Source organism: Podospora anserina, chromosome 7 (assembly GCF_000226545.1).
Source record: "Podospora anserina S mat+ genomic DNA chromosome 7, supercontig 1".
In the NCBI taxonomy this organism is placed as follows: domain Eukaryota; kingdom Fungi; phylum Ascomycota; class Sordariomycetes; order Sordariales; family Podosporaceae; genus Podospora; species Podospora anserina.
This window is the reverse complement of record NW_001914854.1, coordinates 3,190,907-3,209,566: the sequence shown is the minus strand read 5'-3', so window position 1 is coordinate 3,209,566 and position 18,660 is coordinate 3,190,907. Positions and strand designations below refer to the sequence as shown.

At 52.0% G+C, this 18,660-nt stretch overlaps 5 protein-coding genes across 5 annotated transcripts, besides 1 other annotated feature; 2 read left to right on the top strand and 3 right to left on the bottom strand.

Annotated features, from left to right (window-relative positions):
- Positions 1 to 1,459: 1,459 nt before the first annotated feature.
- PODANS_7_10970 (uncharacterized protein) lies at positions 1,460 to 2,487 on the bottom strand (the record flags this gene model as incomplete). The annotated part of the gene is made up of 2 exons (XM_001908431.1): positions 1,460 to 2,281; positions 2,347 to 2,487. Coding segments are annotated over 2 exons (963 nt in total), but the record flags the coding sequence as incomplete, so codon positions are not given.
- Positions 2,488 to 2,812: 325 nt separating this feature from the next.
- Positions 2,813 to 3,031: a repeat region (rgion duplique sur le chromosome 3).
- A 177-nt stretch (positions 3,032 to 3,208) lies between these two features.
- Positions 3,209 to 5,563, bottom strand: PODANS_7_10960 (uncharacterized protein; the record flags this gene model as incomplete). The annotated part of the gene is made up of 1 exon (XM_001908430.1): positions 3,209 to 5,563. One exon carries the CDS (start codon positions 5,561 to 5,563, stop codon positions 3,209 to 3,211), a length of 2,355 nt encoding a protein of 784 aa, XP_001908465.1.
- A 986-nt stretch (positions 5,564 to 6,549) lies between these two features.
- On the top strand, positions 6,550 to 11,092 carry PODANS_7_10950 (uncharacterized protein; the record flags this gene model as incomplete). Its single annotated transcript, XM_001908429.1, has 3 exons — positions 6,550 to 6,841; positions 6,909 to 9,286; positions 9,344 to 11,092. 3 exons carry the CDS (start codon positions 6,550 to 6,552, stop codon positions 11,090 to 11,092), a joined length of 4,419 nt encoding a protein of 1,472 aa, XP_001908464.1.
- A 528-nt stretch (positions 11,093 to 11,620) lies between these two features.
- Positions 11,621 to 13,363, bottom strand: PODANS_7_10940 (uncharacterized protein; the record flags this gene model as incomplete). The annotated part of the gene is made up of 4 exons (XM_001908428.1): positions 11,621 to 12,492; positions 12,544 to 12,748; positions 12,799 to 13,068; positions 13,121 to 13,363. The coding sequence occupies 4 exons, from the start codon at positions 13,361 to 13,363 to the stop codon at positions 11,621 to 11,623; spliced, it is 1,590 nt and encodes a 529-aa protein (XP_001908463.1).
- A 970-nt stretch (positions 13,364 to 14,333) lies between these two features.
- Positions 14,334 to 18,201, top strand: PODANS_7_10930 (uncharacterized protein; the record flags this gene model as incomplete). The annotated part of the gene is made up of 5 exons (XM_001908427.1): positions 14,334 to 17,015; positions 17,073 to 17,087; positions 17,157 to 17,310; positions 17,387 to 17,424; positions 17,506 to 18,201. The coding sequence occupies 5 exons, from the start codon at positions 14,334 to 14,336 to the stop codon at positions 18,199 to 18,201; spliced, it is 3,585 nt and encodes a 1,194-aa protein (XP_001908462.1).
- Between the last annotated feature and the right edge of the window lie 459 nt (positions 18,202 to 18,660).

Sequence of the window (18,660 nt, the reverse complement as noted above, 5' to 3'; positions counted from 1 at the left end):
GAGTGAGGTAAGGTGGGAAGTGAGTTTATGAGGTGAGCTACATGCCTATCTTGTCATGTACATTGTGGGATGCTGATAGCTTTTTGTATCTTTTGAGAGCGAATCTAGATTTATATGTCTGAGTTGCTTTGTTTGCTGTTGCTTTTGATATATCTTTTGTGTAGGAGAGAATGTGTGTATATAACTTTGAGGATGTAGGAAAATATTTGCAGAGAAGATGTGTATATCTCGGTGTAAAATACTTACCAAGACAGCAGGTTGAAGTTGGGTACTACATGAAAATGTGACAGCTGTTCTGAATGGATAAAAACAACCACCCCCAACCGCTCCCCCAACCAACCCGAATAAAACCCCCCAAAAGACCCAGTCCTCTCTGCTTGTCCTAAAGTAACTAAATCAAAGACAACCACCCCAAGATTTCCTCATCAATACTCCACCACCACCATCACCACCATCCCCACCCAGCATCCAGTCAAAATGTCGTGAGTGGGAAGTGGAGGAAGGCTTACATATATGGGGCAGCTGTTGTGACCTCACAGGCATATCACATAAGTGGCAGTCTTATTTTTAAATCTGGGTGGTAAGTCTCACTATGAGTATCTCTGTCATGCACCTAAAGACAGACAGCCGTAACTATACAAGTGGAAAAGGGAGGTCCGACAGCAAAAAAGAGAAGAATGCCAAAGTTAGCATGGTGGGCAAGTTAATACCGGGTCATCGTGAGTAGACAATTATATGCCTGTAAATTCGACAAGATATTTGGATATGAGGTACGTTATGGAAAGATGCCAAGCATTGATAGCCAACGGCAACGGTATGCCTTTCGGCTGAATGGGTTGTAAAGATGGTAGTTAGTCGTCATAAATGAAGGTAACTATGTAAATAATGAAGCTTGAAGAACAGGTGTAATATATTGAATTGTCCACCCAAATCATCACCCCACAACCGCTTCACACTGATTATCTACATTTGCTATCATTGATCGAGGCAAGCTCAAAGGAATAAAAGCTATCCATGTCGGGGGCAGAGGGGTTACCAGCAGAAAGAAAAAGCAGAAAAACGCCCTCCAACGCCATGCCAGTCCCCTTCTTTTTCCTCCTTGTCCCAAAGCCCTCCTCCCATGTTATACCCCCATATCCTTTGTGACTGTTGCATAGCCATGAATAAATCCTCGCGCTTGCTCTGCTTCGTTGCATGCTTTGCAGGGACAGTCTTTGCGACTATTTGTCCCATCGTAGGTCTTATAAAGCCAAAACTCCCTCCCAACCCATCCTCTGCCCCTCATGATGCCAGCCTTGTCCGCCCCTGAGAAGACTGGCCAAGGAAACATCAACCTCCAACTCGTCGCTGGTAGCAATAATTGGAGAGGAAGATGGCGTTGCAATGTGATGTCGGGGGAGGTCGGCTAAACATATGATACAGATCCTCGCGTTTTTGCTTCTCCTTCTCTCGGGTTTATTCATCTTCTGAAACCCCTGCCCCATCGGTTGGTGTTGGCCTTACTAACCAAGCTATCAGAGTACAGGCTCGGTCCAGTAGGAGGTGGCTTGCCGTTGCCACCAGAGGATGATCCATTAGAGTCAACCTGCATGGGCTCTTCAAACCCCCACCTGCCGTCGATAACGTTATCGTCCTCATCGTAACCGCTGTTTCGGTTATTCTGACTGCTGGTGTGAGGGGCGGGAACATTCGGCACTTTGTGGTAAACGCTCAGAACCCTCCCATCGGCTGTTTGTTTGTCGAACATGGCAATAGCGTTGTCGGCACCCTCCTTGCTTTCGAAGATGATTTCGGCGATGACGATCGGGCTCTGTTTGAGAATCCGGCACGATGTAATAATTCCACCAACAGGAGTCATGGCAGACTCGATATCGGCCGCGGTAGTGCCTGGGGCGAAGTTTTGGGCCATGACGACATAGGGCCCAGCAAGACCACGGATGCTGAGGCCTTTGTTGAATGCGTTGTTGTTGGCAGAGGGACCAGTGGGAATCGGCTTCTGCTTTTGCTTGGGACCTGAGGGTGGCTTGGGGCCTGAGGGTGGCTTGGGGCCTGAGGGTGGCTGGACCTGAAATCCCGATCTTTCCAAGCCATTCGCTATCTGCGCGGCGCGACGTTTCGCACGGGGGCCGGTGGGTGCGTGTGATGGGGGCGCATTGGGGTTCGTGATGCGGGTGGCGAGAGAGGAAGTATTGCCGTTCATGGCCTTGGGCCCTTTCGGAGGTTGGGTGTGGAGATCGTGAGTCCATTCACCGTTGATGTTGCCGGTACTATGCCGGGGGCCCTTGGGAGGTTGCTAATATGGTCAGAATAGGAGCCGCAGGTGTAAAATAAACGAAGAGATCGAACCTTCTTCACACCAGCACGGCTGGCGAGAGTCCCGCCAGGTGCGGCGACCTTGGGAGCACTGCCATTCGAACCGGAAGTGCTCGAGCGACGACCTGTACTAAAGATTTTGGCAGCGAGCGCCTCGTTCTTCTTTCTGGCGCGACCTGTGGCCAACAAGAGGGATGGTTAGAACTCGTCATCAAAGCCTTTGACGCAAATACTCTTACCGTCCTGAATGATTTTTTCAAAGTCGCTTGCGACTTTGACAGTATCCTTGGTGGGAGCCATCTCGAAGTTGCTGGGTGATTTCGTATGCCAGCTCCAAGTTGCACCCACTGCATCGCGCTTTGGAGCGCGTTCAACCGGGCGCAGGGCCCGAGCGTGTCGGTGGAGCTGGCCTTCACTTGCGCACGTGCCAAGTTGGTCCGCCTTCTCGTGCACGTGTCAATGTCAACCCCAAGTCTTCACTATACACTCCAATCCCTGAAAGTTCGTTAAAGTGGGGCCGTCTTCTAACAACTTAACAACTTTCCTCCACAACCACCAATTTTTACGCGGAAAAAAGGGTATTGCCAAACTCGAGGGCCTTTATTCATCTATTTTATCAATTTTCCCGCTTCGTTGTAGTTATTATAAGCCAAAAGATATGGTTACTTAAAGTTACTGGTCCGAGCGCCCGAGCTAACAAACCTTCAAGTCGTAGACTGTATGAGGGTAACATGCTTCAGAGCACCAAACTGCAATTCTTGGTTCAAAGACATCTCGGTTGATTAGATTAGTCCATCGAGATACTTGCAGCAAATAGTCTTATACGCCAGCATCGTACATCCGCATGTTCACTAACTATACACAGAGACACCACGAGCCTCTCACAACCCCTTATTTACTCCCACCTCCAATTCTCCTTTACATCCTCCGTGATCTCATCAGTACTCGCATTCTTTACCCAGTCTTCATCCTTCAGATCTGGGCTTGGGTTCTGCCGCCCTGCTCGCCTCTCTGGATATAACCTCTCCAAAAACCCTTCAATCATAATACTGAGACTCCTCCTCTTCCCCATAAGCTGCTTCGCCACCGCCGGTCTCACAAGCCTTTCATGACAAGCCACATCAATGGCCGAGATCATATGCCGGGCAGTAGCCATCGCCTCCTTTACCTCTTCCTTGTTGGCCTCGAGCGCTTCCAGCGGAGACTTTGTCGGCTCCTCCGACCAGGCCAGGGTCCTCGCGTGTGTGTTCAACACTGGGAAAAGCCGGAGGATGGTGTTGCTAATCTGCTCTCCGTACTGATATCTGGTCTCATTATCCTGCTTTCGGAACTTGGTCTTGGCGATACGCGCCAAGTGCAGGTACAGACGCATGGTCAAAAGATCGGGCTTCTTCAGCTCCTTGAGCATGATGTCGATGATTTTCGTTCCGTTGTCAAAGACGTTGGTGTTGTTCCGGTCGTTGACGCACGAGTTCATACCGAGACGGAAAGTCACTCGGTTGAGCATACTCGGAGGATAAGAGGCAATGATTTTGGCCACCTCACCTGATGCATGACCAACTCGCAAGCACTTGAGGTATGTGTTGTAGTTGATGTGATCGGGCTCGATCTCGAGCGTCTCAGTCATATACTCCCAGTACTTTGGCGCAATCGCTGTCTGCTTCAGATCAGAAAGCACCTCCATGACCAATGTCAACGTTTGTCGTCCCGGGTTGGCGTATTGAATCGTGGCAGCCGGTCCTGTCCTGGCAAGACCTGCTCTCAAGGCGGGCGGGGGAGGGGCCTTTCCAACTTCGTCAACCTCTTCTTCCTCCAAACCCTCCTCCTCTTGCTCCCGTGCTGCTTGCTCTGCCGCCCTTTGCTCTCGCGCCTGTGTTGCCCGACGAAGCTTCCTGCTGATGGAATCTGGCACCGGGAGCAACATGGTCTGTTTCAAGAGATCAAAAATGCTCCCCTTCTCCTTCTTGTCACCCGGCAACAAAACTTGGCTCATGGCCAACACCAGCTGCTCATCCATGATGAGCCTGCCGCTTCTCCATCTCGCCACCACGTCCTCCCAGACTACTCTCGCTTTCTGGATGGACTGCTCCACATTTCGTCTGATCTGGGCATCCGAAAACTCGGAAAACTTGTATGTGTGTGATTTGACCTCGAATCTCAGGGCGTTCAACACGATGGTAAACGTGATCGAGTCGGGGCTTCTCAAACCGTTATTGGCGGTTTCAAGAATTTGAAACATGCTGTCGAGATCGTTTGCTCGCCCGCAGACGTCAAGGACCGCATTCATGTGAATGGTTGTCGGCTCGAGTGTCATGCCTCCGACTTGGTGTTTGCTGAGCATGGAGCGGTAGATCTTTGTGGCTTCGGCCACTGCTGTCTTGGGATGCGCCGAGGCAGCACAGCCTCTGAAAAGAACAGTGTATGTTCTTGCGTTTGGCCTTTGTCCTCGCTTTTTCATTTCATTGAAAGTCTTGATAGCAGCCTGGAGGCGCCCCTTGTCCAGTTGGTAGTCGATCAGGTGGTTCCAGGACACCTCAACCTTGGTATCCACCGAGGCCATACGGGTCATCATGAGGGCCTCGTCCCAGTTGCCGGCAGCGAGTGCTTTCTTGACGTGGTTGCCGATGTGAAGGGGGTCTTTGAGGTACTGGAGATGCTTCTTGACGACCTTTTTAACCTTGAGCAATTGTTGACTGGGCAATTCTTCCGATCCAGTATCCGTGAGCTCCTTGTTGCTTGGGTACGAATTTCGGAATGATTCCTCGGGCGTACTGGCAACTTTTGGTTCCTCTGATTCTTGCGCCTGCTTCAACGCCTCCTCAATATCCTCGGTCGTAAGAACGCTGGACTGAGGCGGTTCGGAACTCGTTTCCCACTCGGCATTGGATCTCATGGCCTCCCGCATTTTGAGCTTCTTCGGTCGTCGGAGAGCCTGCTTTTCTTTTTCTCGCACGTAGGGCCCGTTCCGCCTGCCGTCCTCTCCTAACGCTGCTCGGATCTCGTTCTGGTCAAGAACCATCTCTGCTGGCACATCCACCCCTATCCAGCCCTTGACCTGCTCCAACCCTTTTTCCAGGTCTCTTCGATTGACGCCATACGCTTCGGCGAGAGACTTGTGTGTTGAATATTTGCGGCGGGCAGAACTGGGGTTGCGGATGGCTAGTTGCAGAGGGCGCAAGAGCCTTGATTCGAGCAGTATTGGGGGGCGCATCCCGCCCATGTTGATGATGCATGACCGACAGACGAACATGGCTGCGGTATCTGGTGCGCAATGCGCAGCACTTTACTTTGTTTGATAACTCTGTCCAAGTCCTCTCCCGTTGGCTTCTTGACACTCTGGCGCAAAGCGATCCTTGGAGTTCCTGTGCCGTATAGGTTTTCGTGACAATTTGTTTCGGCCGGTAGTTTGACAGAGTTCTCGGTCAATCGATCAAAGGTCCCTCGAGGTTGGGGGTTGGCTGATGGTTGAGCTGTGCTGGCTTATCGGGGGTCCTCGAGTGCTGAAGCTGTCCATATTTTTTTTATCCGTCCAGCCCACTTGCGTCAATCTTTGGCGGGCGGGATTGCCAAGGCCAGCTAAACGGGTGCGGGTGGGGCCATAGATCGGCACTGGGCTTGCACCCCATAATCAATGTCGTGCAAGAGTTCGAAGTTCGAACAGCAGGATGCTTGTGGTTTTTGGAAGTGAAAGAAGCTTAGAAGAGAGTTATGAATCTCTTTTGAAAGAGAGAAAACAGAACACAGTACCTGATAGGCTTGTGCACTAGAGCTCTACATATAACTACCGCGAGCTTGAAGGTATTGTCCTATCACCATGGACCCATGTCATGATCTTCTGGTTATTGAGGCTTCAAGTTACTCAGGAAACTACAAGCTACATGAATATACCATCCTAAAAAACCTCACGTAAGTATAGCAAGTTGTGGTTGAACACGGCACACATATGTTGCTGTCTTTGGTGTAAGTGACGTTGAATTTGGCGGTTTGATCCCAGCTTTGTTGCCGAGTGACCCCTGTCACCAATCAAACAGGGGTACACGCCTGGAGACGCGACACACGAAAAGGCGCGTCCAACCCACTTTAACACCAGCGGCCAATTAATGGACAAAAGTTGAAGCCCACCCTCCTGACAGCATCCAGCATTGCCCACCGCCGCTTCCTGTCTAGGACAACCAACAGAGTCCCCAATCTCTATCCATTTTCCTGTAGTTCGGAAAACAACACAACCTACCAGCCATGTCGAGAGCAGGGAGCAAGCGGGACAAGTTCGCCGAACTGCGCGCCCTTCGAGAGTCCGGCAAAAAGAAGTTCGACACATACGAGGTCGAAGAGGTGGAAGATCTGTACGAGGAGGTCGACGAGAACCAATACAAGAAGATTGTGCGCCAACGTCTTAACGAGGACGATTTCGTTGTTGACGACAACGGGGAGGGCTATGCGGATGATGGCCGAGAGGAGTGGGATCGCATACCAGCTGCCTATGACTCGGAAAGCGAGGATGGAGTTGAAGAACGAAAGGAGCGTAAATGTATGTTCTATCTTCTTCTGGATTTGGACCCATTAAAGACCGTTGGCTAATCTAGCTACAACTTCAGCCAAGAAACAGCGAGACGAGGAAAAGGCGAAACGGGACGCCAATGATCGAAATATTACCGAATACTTCACCAAAGGCGCCACCAAGACACAGCCCAAACCCAAGGTCGTTAAGACAGAAGATGACGACAAATTTCTTGCCGACCTCCTCGGAGAGGTTGACGCCAATGTTCCCGCCCCCGTCGTGAGATCATCCAAGAAGAGAGACCGCTCAGCCGAAAGGAGAACGACCCGCGCCCTTTCTCCAGCACGAGAAGCCCGTCAACCGGCCCCCAAGAAGAAGAAGGTGATCGATGACAGGCTTTCTTCACCATCCCCCGACTATGATATGAGTGAGGACAACTTCTTGCCTCCTGCCGAGGACGAGCCAGTAGCAGCTCCGGATGTCATGATGAGCGATCCTCCGTTGCCATCTTCCCCTGCTGCAAAGGTTGCGCAACGGAGAGTGCAACCAAAGGCTGTCATAGAAGAGGAGGAAGAGGACGAAGATATGATGGAGGTTGCTCATACTGGCGCGGTAACTGCTGCTAGCGTCAACATCTCTGCTTCTCGTCCGGTCAAAAAGATTATCAAGGCGGAGCCTCTGCCCAGCGCCGCTATTACATCGTCCCCTATGAAGGCTGCCGAGCCTGCCATTGACGCCTCCTCTTGGAACGGCCTAAACCAAAAATTAAACGTCGTTGGAAACTCGCAGGCCGAGGCCAGAGGGATAGGCAAGATCGACTACAAGGATGCTATCGAGGAAGATGGCAGTCTCAACCTTTTCTGGACCGACTACACAGAAGTCAACGGGAGTCTCTGTCTTTTTGGAAAGGTACTCAACAAGAAGACCAATCACCATGTCAGTTGCTTTGTCAAGATTGACAACATCTTGCGCAAGCTGTATTTCTTGCCCCGCAAGACCCGTGTTCAGGGTAAGGTCGATACTGGAGAAGAGGTTGAAATGATGGATGTCTACAACGAGGTCGACGCCATCATGACCAAGAAGAATGTTGGCATGTACAAGATCAAGGCTTGCACTCGAAAGTACGCCTTTGAACTTCCCGACGTCCCGAAAGAGGGTCAGTACCTCAAGCTTCTCTACCCCTACACCAAGGCCCCCATCGACATGAACACTACCGGAGAGACCTTTTCACATGTTTTTGGCACCAACACAGCTCTGTTTGAGCAATTTGTCCTGTGGAAGAACATCAAGGGCCCTTGCTGGTTGAAGATTGAAGATGCCGATTTCGGCGCGTTGAAGAACTCGTCTCACTGCCGTTTGGAAGTCTTGGTGGATCATCCCAACATGGTCGCGCCCTTCAAGGACAGCGAGAATGTGGAAGCGCCTCCGTTGACTCTCATGAGCATTGCCCTGCGCACCATCTTCAACGCCAAGGCCAACAAGCAAGAGATTCTTGCCATTAGCGCGAGAATCTACGAGGATGTCTCTCTTAGTGACACCACACCTGCCGACAAGCTGCCATGTCGAACATTTACTGTTGTTCGGCCCCAGGGTACTGCTTTCCCCTTGGGCTTTGAAACGATGGCCAAGGAGCGCAAGAGAGGGCTCATCAAGCTCGTGAAGGAGGAGTCAGCCATGTTGTCTTTCTTCCTAGCGCAGGTGGATGTGGTGGATCCAGATGTCATCATGGGTCATCAACTAGAGGGCGTGGACTACAGCATTCTACTTAACCGCCTTCACGAGAAGAAGACTCACCAGTGGTCTCGTCTGGGAAGGCTGAGAAGAAGCCAATGGCCGGCATCGATGGGCAAGGTTGGCGGCAACGTATTCGCCGAGCGCCAGATCATGTCTGGACGACTGCTCTGCGATCTTGCCAACGACGCCGGCAAATCAGTCATGATGAAGTGTCAGTCCTGGAGCTTGACGGAAATGTGCAATCTGTACCTGCCTACCGACGTTCCTCGCAGGGATCTCGACAATGAAGCAGCGCTCAAGAGCTTGGCTGTGACGAAAGACGGCCTTATGGACTACATCTCGCATGCTGAGATTGATACGTACTACGTTGCTGCTTTGGCTCTCCGAACTCAGATTTTGCCGTTGACCAAGGTTCTTACCAACCTTGCTGGTAATTCTTGGGCCAGGACGCTGACGGGTACCCGTGCTGAGCGCAACGAGTACATTCTGCTGCATGAGTTCCATCGGAACAAGTATATCTGCCCAGACAAGGAGCCTTTCAAGGGTCGTGCTCGGCCTGAGGATGAGGAAGACGGTGGCGAGGCTGGTAAGAAGAAGGATAAGTACAAGGGTGGTCTCGTTTTCGAGCCCGAGAAGGGTCTGTATGACAAGTTTGTTCTTGTCATGGACTTCAACTCGCTGTATCCCTCCATTATTCAGGAGTACAACATCTGCTTCACTACTGTTGATCGAACGTTTTTGGTGAGTTGACAACAGCCCCCCTTTTGGGTGCCTTTACTAACATGAACATAGTCCGAGGAAGATGGCGTGCCACAGGTCCCTGAGAAACAGGACCTCGGTGTTCTCCCCAGACTCATCGCCACCCTCGTCGATCGCCGTAGGCAAGTCAAGAGCCTAATGAAGGACAAGACCGCCACCCCCGAACAGCTTGCAACATGGGACATCAAGCAGCTCGCCCTGAAGCTAACAGCCAACTCCATGTACGGCTGTCTGGGATACACCAAATCCCGCTTCTACGCCCGACCCCTCGCCGTCCTCACCACCTTCAAGGGCCGCGAGGTTCTCCGCAGCACCAAGGACCTCGCCGAGAGCATGCAGCTCCAAGTCATCTACGGCGACACCGACTCGGTCATGATCAACGCCAACGTCGACAACGTCGCCGACGCCCTCCGCGTCGGCCGCGAGTTCAAAGCGGCCGTCAACGGCAGCTACAAGAAGCTCGAAATCGACATTGACAACATCTTCCGGCGCATCCTCCTCCAAGCCAAGAAAAAGTACGCCGCTGTCAACCTGGTGGAGACGGACGGGAAGTATGTCGAGAAGATGGAGATCAAGGGTCTGGACATGAAGCGCCGCGAGTACTGTCCTCTGTCGAGGGAGATCTCGAAGAAACTTCTGGATGAGATCTTGTCAGGCAATGACATTGAGGACTCGGTGCAGAAAATCCATGATTACCTCCGCGAAATCTCGTCCAAGATGCGCGAGGGGAAGGTTCAGATCCCAAAGTACATCATCCTCACCCAGCTGGGCAAGTCGCCTACCGAGTACGGCCAGAACGGGGATACGATGCCCCAGATCCAGGTCGCGCTGCGGGAGATGGCGAGGGGGAAGACAATGCGGAAGGGGGATGTGGTGTCGTACATCATTACCGGCGACGCGAAGCAATCCTCGGAGCACTTTGCCAAGCGGGCGTACACACCCCAGGACGTGCTAAAGGCTGGGTCGGAGCTGAGCCCGGATGTGGAGTGGTATATTGGGAAGCAGATCTTTCCTCCGGTTGAGCGTCTTTGCGCGAATATCACCGGGACTTCTACAAGTCAGTTGGCGGAGAATCTTGGGTTGGACCCGCGGAGGTTTGCGAACAACAACTCCAACTCTGGGAGTGGTTCTGCGGGGGGACAGGATCTGGAGATTCACCCGCTGGAGTCGCAGATTCCGGATCAGGTTCGGTTTGCGGATTGTAAACGGCTTTTGTTGAGGTGTAGGGCGTGTAAGGGGACGTCTGCGTTTGAGGGGTTGTTGGGGTCGGTGGAGATGGTTACGCCGAAGGGGCTTGCCTGCCCTTCTTGTTCGGCTACGCTGTCTACACTCTCTATTGTTGCGCAGGTGGAGGCGCAGGTGAGGGAGCAGACGTCGCGGTATTATGAGGGGTGGCTTGTCTGCGGGGATGCGGATTGTGGCAACCGAACTAGACAGATGTCTGTCTATGGGGACCGGTGTCTTGGGCCGAAGGGGCTGGGGAGGGACTGCATGGGGAGGATGAGGTGGGAGTTTGGGGAGAGGGATATGTATAACCAGCTCGTGTACTTTGCTTCGTTGTTTGATGTTGACAAGGCCAAGGAGAAGGCTACGAGCAGGGCGACGGGGGGTGAGACGGGGGAGGTGGTGACTGGGGAGACGAGGGAGAGGGTGATGGTTATGGCGGAGCATAATAGGGTTCGGTTTGGGACTGTGAAGGGGGTGGTGGATAGGTATCTGGATAAGTGTGGGAGGCAGTGGGTGGCGATGGATACTTTGTTTGGGAAGTTGGGGTTTGTGGCCAACTGAGGGAGTGGCTGGTGGAGGGATCACTGCTTATGGATCTGTCACGTCTTTTCTGGTTTGATGGGTTCCATAGTAATAGTCTGGCATAGGCGGATGGCGTTGTCTTGCTTTGGCTTTGATGATTTTGTAGTTTATCATTAGGCGTTGCCTTTTTATTGTTATGAAATAATGCACACCTTATATACTGCTCCTCTGCACCTTCCTGCCAGCGAAGTAGCTGATAAACTTGAAGCAATGGCAGCTTCGGCAGCTTTTCAGGCCACTCTGGTGGTGTTTGGGTTACTCCCTTCGCTTTCAGTTCGATTTCTGGGGATGCTTTTTTCGGTAATTTTCTCCCACTTTCTGGGAGCAACATGCCGGTCTGGTTGGCCATTTAGAAAGAAGGAGCAACTTCGCAGTTGTAGCTGTTCCTACTTTTCTGTCTTGATTCCATTGTTCACACCGGTCAAATACGCATTGAATAACCTCTCGTATACTCCTACACCACCTCCCCCCCACAACACCCCCCATCTTACACACACCCTCAATCCCTCACTGCACCACATCTCCCCCAAACCCAACCGGCCTCCTCCTCCCCCCATTCTCTGGCACAATCGCCAAAGCCTGATAAACCTTCCCCATCCCCCCGGGCCCCCTATCAACCAACCTCCTCCAAGCCTTCTCCACCGCCCTCCCCTTCTCCTCCTCCCCCGCCCTCTTAGCCAGCACCTCAGCCCGTTCCCTAATCCCCATCAACTCCAAGAAATCCCCCTGAGCAACAGGCCCATGAACCTCCACCCCTTCACTCGCTCTCGTAGCCGACTCCGCAATGCCCGCAAAATCGACATCAACTGACAAATCAGTAAGTCCGGGCTCGGCAAAAGGGGAGACACGCCTATGTTTGCGGATGCCACGGAGGGAGTTGGTGGGGATGGTTCCATCTCCGGGCCCGTAATCAAGAATAAGAGCTGCGCCGGAGGGTTTGGGTTTTGGGTGCTGGGGGGAGCCGCCTATCCGGGCTGCAAAGTCGCTTGCGTAGAGGGAGGCGTCGGGGCAGACTTCTAGGAGGGCGCCGGGGCCGACGCTGGATTTGAGAGCGCGGAAGCGGGGGGAGGATTCGGGGAGGTAGAGGGAGTGACGGGTGGAGGAGGTCGCACGGGTGAGTTGGAAGTCGGGGGGTGGGGTCTCCCTGGATTGGGTGGCTGGTGTCTTGAGGGATTCGTGGGTTGAGCCGGGGGGTGTGGGGGAGACGAGCATTTCGCGCCATTGGAGGGTTGGGGTGGTGGTCTTGCTGGAGGGGGAGGAGTTGTCTGTTGAGGAGGGAGCTTCTGATTTGGAGGCGGGGACGGAGACGAGTTCGAAAGCGTGGATGGGAAGGGCGTCGAAGAATTCGTGGGCGACGATGAAGGGCATTTTTTGGGGGGCTATTGAATGTTAGGTTTGAGCAGTGTAGAGGAGGAGTGGAAGTCACTTACCAATAGGAATTGACTTGATGGTCTCGGTCCACACGATGGGCAGGGCGTTGTATTTGCATACGCTGTGATAGCCAACCTTGGACTCGGTCATGGGAGCATCTTCGCCGCAGAGAAGGTTCTTTTGAGCCATTCTGAGCTCGGGACTGGCCTCAACCATGTAGATGGCGTCTATGCTATTGGCCATGGCTGGGAAGCTTTGTATTGTCTACCAGTTGTTAGCTATGACCTCAATTCAGGAGACATAGTTGTACATACCCTAAGAACATCATCCATGAGAGTGCCACGTCCTGGCCCAACTTCAATTAACTCGACGCCCCGACTCTGGCGTCCCTGAGCTAGCCATTCCGTCAGGAACCATACACCAATGAGCTCGCCAAATACTTGTGAGATTTCTGGTGATGTGACAAAGTCACCCTTTAAGCCAAACTGATCCCGGTCTTTCTCAATGGCTCCAGTGTAATAACCTCCGATATCAGAAGTCAAACACATGCGCATAAAACTGGCGAGGGGAATTGGTCCAGTCAACTAGTGATATTATGAGTATGAGCATGAGATAGGTACATGAGTGAGAGCTCACCTCAATGGCAGCTGCCAGCTGCTTGGCAAGAGGAGTTGACCATTTTCGATCTTTGTCCTCATCAATATCTCGTAACCCCGTTGTAGCAGAAAAGTTACGGTGTTGTGATGTCAAAGTGGTGGTGCCATTCAAACGGTTGTTTCCAAGTCTTGGTAATGAGCTTGAGCTCGAACTCCTGGTGGAGGAAGCTCTTGGGAAGATACGGCGAGCGTTGCGAAGGGCTCGAGGCACGGCAGACTTCATGTTGGACGACTGGTGCAGAAAGTCTCAGTCATGCATCTTCTAGAAGGTCATGAAATTTGGAACAGAGAATATATGACGGGCGGGGAAAAGATCTCTCAAGACGTTCGAACCTGCCTGGTGTGTTACACCTGCGCTCTTGCTTGATGCTGGAGCTCCCGAATGATTATCGTTATCTCTTATCTTATCCTAGACCTCATAGAACCCTAACCCGATATCACCCAACGACCTATCCGACCCAAGTGGTGACCTTTAACTCAAACACCAAAAGTGGATGGCTTCTTGATCCTTTTCTGTGTCGTGTAAAAAGCAAATCGAAAATTCTACTCCATCGAGGTAGGTTATTTTGACACCCTCTAAATCACCACGTTGCTTGTCATTTGTTTAACCAACTGCAGAAAGCTTGAATAATGAGGGGCTACCAACAATTGCTTGTTTGCACCACCTCTCGACCAGCCACCATGCAAAGATCTTTCTCAGTTATGCCCAACAGGCCGGGACCGCGGGAAGGATGCAAAATCCCTCCTATCCGGGCTTGCTCCTCCGCGGAGCCTCGCCTTGGCAATGTCACAAGTTCCAACAACCAGTCCACGATTTGGAGTCGCAACATGACCCCTTGACCAACGAGCTGTTTTTTTTGACAAGATCTAACAAGAGCTAGCCTGTAACACTAGCTGGAATCCTACCATCCTATGCAAGTATTGGGGCCGCAATTACAGCGTTTGTGGCGCTGCCTGCAGCCATCATGCACGATGTACCACACACACGGTTTTTCTCAGCCTCCTCTCCTGGCCTTCGAGACTTCTGACCACCGTACATGTTCTCAACCAAGACAGACATAATAGGCGCGGCATGTATAACAGCTTTTGCCCTGCTCACAGCAACGTGATGGCACTAGGCTGGCGAACCATTGTCTAGCCTGCCACTGGACAACTTCACGCCCGAAACGAACTGCCTACCAAATCACTACACCATGGCGAGCCCGCATCGCGGTAATGAAACAGATAAAACCCATCCGCTCATCGAAGCCGCCAAAGCAAACGATTTTGAGAAGGTCAAGGAGCTGCTGGATCAGGCAGAGGATGTGAATGTGAAAGATGAAGCGTACTATGGACAAACCGCCATATCGTGGGCTGCCGAACTGGGTCTTTTGGAAGTCTTCAAGCTTTTATATGAACATGGCGCCCGTTTGGACATTCTGGACGTCGACGGCAACAGCCCAGTCTTCTGGGCTATGAACAAGGAATACGTCAACGTGATTGAGTATCTCCTCGCCAACATCAAAGAGGAAGACATCTCACACAAGTACTGCGCCGGCAGGAGCATGCTGTTTGTGGCTACCGAGTATGGCTCGGCAGAGGATGTCAAACGTTTCGTTTCTTCGGACTCTAACGTGCGCGACGACGATGGGCTGACGCCGCTCATGTTTGCGGCTCTGTATTCTCGCAATGCAGTTTCCAATGCCGCTGCATTGCTCGAGGCCGGTGCGAACCCTCTTTTGGAGGATGATGAAGGCCGCACTGCGATATACTATGCTTGCCAACGGGGGAAAGCCGAATTGGCCAAATTGTTGCTCGACAGGGTCGACGGCAGCTTTGATGTCGACGGCAGAGGACCCGAGGCAAGACCTCTTATCGAAGCTGCTAAACAGGGCGATGTCACGATGATCCAGCTCCTGCTCGAACGGGGCCCTCAACTTGAATTTCCCGATGAACAAGGCAAAACACCACTGTATTGGGCTGCAAAGAACGGCCATATCGAAAATATATGTGCCCTCATAGACGCTGGCGCCGACCCTTACAGACTATGTCGCCCACCAGTTCCTAACGGAGACTGGAACCTGACTGCCTTTGCTATTGCAGCAACCAACTGTGAAGAAAAGTGGCACGACTTTATTCACCAAGACCTCAAGCCGGACCTCACAATCCGGAATGACGAACGTGGCGCAACGGCTTTCCACCTCGCTGCATATTTCGGCGTTGAACCCGCAGCTCTGCAGCGGATGATTGCCGCCGGTTGTTTAGTCGACACCCCAGATATGGATGGCAGGACGCCGCTTCTCTTGGCCTCGGAGCGTGGCCATAGTTCAATCGTTGCTATTCTTCTTGAACATGGCGCAGATACCGAAGTGACGGACAGCAGGTTCAACATGACGGCACTCATGTTGGCCGCAGCGAATGGGCGTGATCAGGTCGTGGAACAGCTTATCCCGGTTAGCAAAGTTGATGCCCGAGATGGCGAGATGGCCACGGCTCTGCATTTCGCAGCCCGTAGTTGTTCTGCCAGCACTGTGGAGGCCCTGATCAAGGCCGGCCCATCTCTGATCGACGCTCCCAACAGCTACGGCGGGTCGCCTCTTTTTTGGGCCGCTAATCATGATCGCCCAGAAGCCGTCCGGGCTTTGATCAGAGCTGGGGCAGATATCTACATGGTCGATGTCAATGGAAGGCCAGCGATATCATTCTGTATTCACAACTTGAATATGATCAAAGCCTTTGTCGATGAGGAGAGAGAGCAACCTGCGCCTGGGAATAAGGAAACGCCCCGTGTGCGTGCGATAGAACTAGCTCTGCGGTATGCGTGTGACGAAGAGGAATATTCTGGTTCTAGATCTCCAATCTTCCCTCTGGACAGCACAGACGACGAGGTGTATCTCAAGGCCGTGGACGGGAACGGCAGGAACTTGGTGTCGTGGGTAGCCCAGTACGGACACTCTTTGGAGATGGAAAAGCTGTGTAAGAAGCCGAATCTCGACTTCAGAACGGCAGATGACCAAGGTCGTACCCCTTTGCACTGGGTGGCCCAAAACAAAATCACCAGTGCCACCGAAACGGTAATGATGGTCAGAAGTCTTCTCGACCTCGGGGTTTCTCGTGACTCTCGGGACAAAGCCGGTCGGACACCACTTTCTTATGCAGCAGAAACCGGTCTCTTGGAGGTCATGCAGCTTTTGGTAAGAAAGGGCGCAGAGGAGGACAGCCAAGAAAACAATAAGAGAACGGTGCTTTCTTGGGCTGCCGCAGGGGGGCACGAAGACTGCGTCCGATATCTTCTGAGTGTCAAGAGTGTAAGGCCAGACAGCAAAGACGTCGACGGCAGAACTCCACTCTCCTGGGCCGCTGGAATGGGCCGCTTGGAAGTTGTCAAAATGCTGCTTGCTCGGCGTGATTGGAAGGGCCCGGGTGAGGATAGTCATAATGGTCGGAGCAAGAAGGGTGCTTCGGCGACAAATGAGGCGGCTGTGGATATCAACTCGCGTGACAACAAGTCACAAACACCACTCTGGTATGCGGCTGACAATCAACATCTGCCTGTATTCGAGACGCTGCTCTTGTATGGGGCAAAATCAGACATCAAGGACAACAAGGGGAGGCTTCTCAAAGACTACCTCGACGAGAGGATACAGAAAGATTCGGTATCGGAAACAAGAACTCTGAGGACCATGTTTGGCAAGCTGAATCCATCCGGATTTCTCTGGCGTGAACCATCAACTATGACTACTCGGGTTGACAGCGAGTTCAGCGCAACCCTTCTGTATTACTCGAAAGATAATCTCGAGATACACACCCCGACAGTCGCGTCAATCCTGCAGGGGAAGCGCCCACCTTCCAGAGAAGACATGGCGTGTGTTTGGACACATCTTCCTGCCAACAACGTGAGTTTGACTTCAGCTCACCGTATAGAAACCATGCTAACGGTTTCACATGCGTAGATGCGATGGGTTGAGGTATGTTCGTCAAATACACAGATTAAACAACCTCGCCTTAGGTGATTAACACTGTGCCGAAACTCTCAGGTGCTCATGGCGAAACATTATGAGGCTTTGGGAGAGGGCTGGCGAGCCAATGTTGTTTTGAAACCAAGGTTGTGGGAGCAGCATCAACACAAGTCACAAGATGGGCAGTACCACGCAAGGTTCATGCGTCCGGCGTGTCGTCCGTTCGCCTTTCGTAAGCCTCGATTCCTCGGACACAGATTCTCTGGGACTTTCGACAGGGGCTAACTAAGCCGGTTTGACACTCGCAGCCGAAGAAGATCCAACTGAACAAGGCTTGGTCCTTTTTGTGAGTAGTTGGCGTCGAGTCTTGCCATCTCCTTGCTCTTTAGATAGCATGGTTCACAGTGAACTAACCAGCTGACCACAGATGCCGTATTTACATTGGGAGCAGGAAGAAGAACAGCGAAAGCTCAAAGACGTCCTGGTAAAAAAGTCCGAAGCCAAGAAGAAGATATTTCCGACCGAGGATGCCGCCAAAGAGTATCGCCGTAACCCCGTCCGAACAGCACTTGATGATAGGAGTCTCTGCGGAACCGAAAAGCTGTATTGGGCCTACCTCGACGAAGAGCACCCGCTGCATGGTCGACGTACGCTCGACCAATTCTACTACCACACGCTCGCGGACACGGAGAAACGTGACCAGGACCAGACCTCCTTGAGGTACTTTAATGAAAGACGACAGACCCTACACTCGAAAGAGTCAGAGGATTTGAAACCCACAATTACCATGGTAGACCAGCTATGGATGTGGGTGCTGCCAAAGTGCGGGAAATCGCCGAGAACCATCATCACTGCCTTTCCACAACGATCCAACAGGATGACGACAAAAACCTCGAAGATTATGACATCACTGGTATCTAATATTTTTGATCGATTTCGCGAGCAGTCAGCGAAAGGTGATGCATCGGTTGACGAACTGGCAAAAATCATAGTCGCAGAGTGTGCTCGGATATACTTTGATCCTATGAGTAACCGGAATGAGTTGGTTCAGTTTGTCGAGATATATCGGACATCAATTGGTGAAATTGTGAGCCTCCCTCTTTTAAACTGTCCCCGGCATTAACTGTGACTCATTCTAACAAACCTGTGCCACCAGACTGAGGATGAGACCAACCGCTTCCTGTCTTTTCAAAACAACATTCCAACTGCCGATGAGGAACAGCCTGACGCTTCGTCTGACAACAAGGCAGGCGAATCAAAGGCTCTATCGCCACATGCCGAGTTTGATGAGGTTCCCAAGAAGTTGAACGCCATGATTGACATCAAAGCCGATATTGAAGACTTGAGAAAGATCAAGGACATTCGCGATGAGCTTCACATCATCTCATCGATTTTCCATATACAGAAGAACATTGTGGAGACTCTAGATCATATTCTCGAAGACTTTGAAGAGCAAAGAAACACCATGATCCTAGAGCAAGAGCGGAACCTCGGGCCGCCACCTCCATTCAGAAGACGAGATTACAGCCGTGCTTTCTCGAGACGCACTGTTAGCCCACCTTTCAGACGCCGAAGCTCCAGC